This window comes from Vulpes lagopus, chromosome X, assembly GCF_018345385.1.
Source record: "Vulpes lagopus strain Blue_001 chromosome X, ASM1834538v1, whole genome shotgun sequence".
Lineage (NCBI taxonomy): Eukaryota > Metazoa > Chordata > Mammalia > Carnivora > Canidae > Vulpes > Vulpes lagopus.
This window is the reverse complement of record NC_054848.1, coordinates 25,367,956-25,371,774: the sequence shown is the minus strand read 5'-3', so window position 1 is coordinate 25,371,774 and position 3,819 is coordinate 25,367,956. Positions and strand designations below refer to the sequence as shown.

Sequence of the window (3,819 nt, the reverse complement as noted above, 5' to 3'; positions counted from 1 at the left end):
TATCCATCCATCCATCCATCTTCTGATCCCAACTATTTTAGTGTGGAACTCTTTCAAATATCTAATAAGGAAATTCCTATCCTAGAGCCATGTTAGATTATTCTGGATCACAAAAGTGATTTAAGGATTTCCAATCTTTATTTCAAAAAAATAAACCTCTTACTCCTAAACCTGATAAACAGCAATAAATGTGTGATCCATATCCTTCATAAATTTATATTTTTTTATATTTATATATTTATTTAGATTAATAAACTTTCTGTTGAAAATAACACTGCTTGAAAAACAAAAAAAAGCTAGCAAGTTATGTGTGCCTATCAGGAACACTAGGTAACAGGCCTTTCCAACCACAAAGTGAAGAATCTGACTCAGCCCTCTCTAGGGAGGAGTGGAGTGGCTGGATGTGGCCCTGGAACATGCACTGGCCTTGGTAGCAGAGGCAGCCTTAGCCGTGGCTCTGGCCTGGGCTCGCTCTTCCTCATCTCGCAGAGCCTCTTCATAATGGGGAAGGAACGCACTGGGGACGGTATCATGGACCTTTGCCAAAAACTCTAGGACTTTCATCTTGCTGGTCTCGGCATGGGCTCTCGGGCCCCACAGGAACTCGTAGCGTGGAGGATCACTACCGGACACCTGGCGGTATTCCAGGTACTTTTCCTGCACCAAATCTTGGGTGATGAGCTTCCTTGGCTCCCCGAAGATGAAGTGCCTCTTTCCATCATAGATGCCCAAGATATTCAGGAATTCCCAGATATCTTCTTCAGAAGTGCAGTTGCCATTCAAGAAGATCACACCCAGGAGAGGCATAAGAAGCCCATTCTTAGGAAAGCCCCAGCCATTGCTCACATCGCTATCACTGGTGAGGTTTAGGGTGCTCACGAGGGTATAGGAGTGACCACCAGGCTTGATTTCCTTTAATTCTAGGCCAAAGACCAGCTCCATGCGCTCAGAGGTTCTCTTGAAGATTTCAGGGAAATGCTCCCTGTACCTTTTGTTGATGATCTTCAGCATCTCTGCTTTTTTAATGGGCTCCTTCAATTTATACTTATACAGCATGTACTGCACCAACAACCCCACCTTCCCGGTTAGAGGATCTTTGGGAGCACTCGCAGTGGAAGTTGAGGCCTGGGAGGAATGTTTACCTCCCTCAACCTGGCTCTTGGCACCTGCATTAGATCTGCGGCGTGAACCACCTGCAACAGCCCTGGTGGTGGTTGGGGCTTCCTGAGGCTCCTGGGAAGTGCTAGCAACAGGGGAGCTTGGGGGAACATCCCCTAAAACAGAAGAGGTGGAAGGAGTGGTCTCTTCTTCCTCTGCTGTGGTGGCCTGAGCACTCTGGAGACTTTGGGTCTCATCTCTGTTACGGCGGCGTTTCTCACGAGCACGGAGCTTACTCTTCTGACCACGAGGCATAATGGCTGTGATCAGGGATGACACTCAAGAGTGTGAGACAGGTGATTTGGGCACCTGCAGGAGGGAGAATAAGATGGTGCTATCACCTTTAACAGGTAGATTCTACTTTGGCTTTATTATTTTTTAAATATTTTATTTACTTAGAAAGAGAGAGCGAGCGCACAAGCAGGGGGAGGGGCAGAGGTAGAGAGAGAAGCAGACTCCCCACTGAGGGGCTCAATTCCAGGACCCCAGGACCATGACCTGAACTGAAGACAGATGTTTAATGGACTGAGCTACCCAGGCACCCCCACCCCCCCACACACACTTTGGCTTTATTAAAGGCCACCTCTGAAGCATCCTTGAGGGTGCTGTTCTAGGACCCTACAAAGGCTCCCATTCTCTTGGTCAGCCTGTCCTCTAAAAATCCCAGAAAGGAACCACAAAACCCTCAAAGTGAGTCTTATTTGCATCCTACTAGCCCTGCCTTGGGTTTACTCAGGTGAGAGCAGGTGTTTGCTGTGAGGCCCCCTGTGTTCTGGCATGTTGGGTCTTCTCAGTTTATCTTTAGTATTATGTCAACTCTTGGCAGAGCTGGAAACTCTCCCCTTTGCTACTATAAAGTTGACACCTCAAAGCTCCCTGGGACCCAGGAGAAGGAACTAAAAGGGTGCCTCAGTCTACCTCCCTGCTAGGGGATATCCAGTACTGTGAACTCAAGAAGGTCCTCTCTGGCCTGACTTCACTGGGATCCTCAGCATCATTTAGGGTCTTCATTGTGGCTCCTTGAAAGGTTTAGCACCACTCCCCTCTGTTGACTGGTGGCTGTACCTTCAGACTAATAATATCATTGCCTTTATAACTGATATAAAGAAGTGAGGCAGATGTTCAATCTGACAGCCCTTCCCTCTGAGTTCCTGGGCTGAAATCAAAGGGTTAAGATGGGCACTTCGATGTCTCCTCTATTTAGGATTGGATGAACCCTTGATTCCTCACTCAGGTTCCTCAATTTGGCTCCTGGTAGAGAAGCTCCACTTTTTTTTTGAATTAATGCCTATGTCCTCATAGCAAGAGCCAACTTTCCTAAGTCCCAATAAGAAGAATGAAGACCACATTATCTAAACAAACATGGTCCCCCAAGGGTAAAAGCTATTGCAGGAAAACTAATGTCCTATGGCAGGTGATCCCCTATAGGATCCCCACTCAAGGTTTAAATCTGACTCATGGTAGGGTCTAAGATTTCTTCCTCTGCTGGCCTAGAACCACTCCCCTTGGCCCAAGACCCTCACTGTCCTGTTACCATGGAATGGGAACTGATGAACACCTCTGCCTGACATCTATCCTTGAGGCTTCCGAGGCCTGATAATAGGCAGGATGCTTTGGGGCTCCAATGATATGGCATGGGACATGCCCACAGTTCTCAAGGTCCTCACTATGTCACCTGGCATAACCTCAAATCCTATCTCTGCTGGCCTGAGGCTGCCTGCTTTGACCTGGCCCCTCACCTCCCGGACATGTTCTGGGAAGAAGTGAGTATAAGGTATCATGTTACCATGCCCAAGTATCCCAGGTATGAAAACAGGACTAGGCCTTTATGTGGCCCCCTTCTTTTTGGGAAGAGTCCTCCATCCTCACTTAGAATCACAACCTTGACTCCTGTTGGGGACTGGGTCCCTTTTGCTGAGTGGGGCTTACTCCACGAGACCAAGGCCCTCGCCTCCCTGAAATCACCTCCAGTGAAAATGAGGAGGAACCTCAGCCTGCCAGTTTTGCCCAGGGCCCGCTTTGCTGAGTTTGGGAGTTGTCTAGTGGAACCCTCAACTCCCTTAGTTGCTAGAAGGGAAATCAGCTCTCTTGACGTCTGTCTACCCTTCTGGGAACCTCCCAGGGCAGAGTGCATGGGGGCTTCCTAGTGTGGCCCCTTCTGTTACGTAAAGGTTTACTCATAGTACTCGGGGCGCTAATCTCAATCGAGTCAGGACCTAGTTCCCCTCCGTGTGTAGAATCGGGGCTACTTCCACAGACCAAGGCCTTGTCTGTGAGCCTTTCTAGGCCAAATTTGGCCTTATAGGCTGCTGGGACCCAACTTTATTATGGGAGGCCGAGGGGGGAGGAGGAATCTCTTCGGTTCCCCTTCAGAGTTCTTACCCTGACTTCTGATCAGTCCCGGGAATCCGGCCTCCGCCAAGCGAACAAATATGGCGCCCGGCGCTCGAAGCCCCACCCAGAACGGAAGTCGGGTGAGCCGCATCCGGTGTTGGCCGCGGTCCAGGGCCTCCAAGGATTGAAAGCAGAGGCGGGGCTCTGTGCGACTTCACTGCCTAGGGCTCCTCACGCACGTCCTCACCGTGTCTCCAGGGCCTGGGCTTCTCTCTCTGCTGGCCCAGGCCTGCCAGCGCCCAGAGCCCCCAGCCTCCCGAGTCCTCT

General features: G+C 49.9%; 1 protein-coding gene across 1 annotated transcript; it reads right to left on the bottom strand.

Annotated features, from left to right (window-relative positions):
* Nucleotides 1-378: 378 nt before the first annotated feature.
* On the bottom strand, nt 379-3,604 carry LOC121482454 (melanoma-associated antigen B4-like). Its single transcript, XM_041740374.1, has 2 exons — nt 3,541-3,604; nt 379-1,467 (listed from the first exon to the last, which is right to left on the bottom strand). The coding sequence occupies exon 2, from the start codon at nt 1,411-1,413 to the stop codon at nt 379-381; it is 1,035 nt and encodes a 344-aa protein (XP_041596308.1). The 5' UTR covers nt 1,414-1,467; nt 3,541-3,604.
* Between the last annotated feature and the right edge of the window lie 215 nt (nt 3,605-3,819).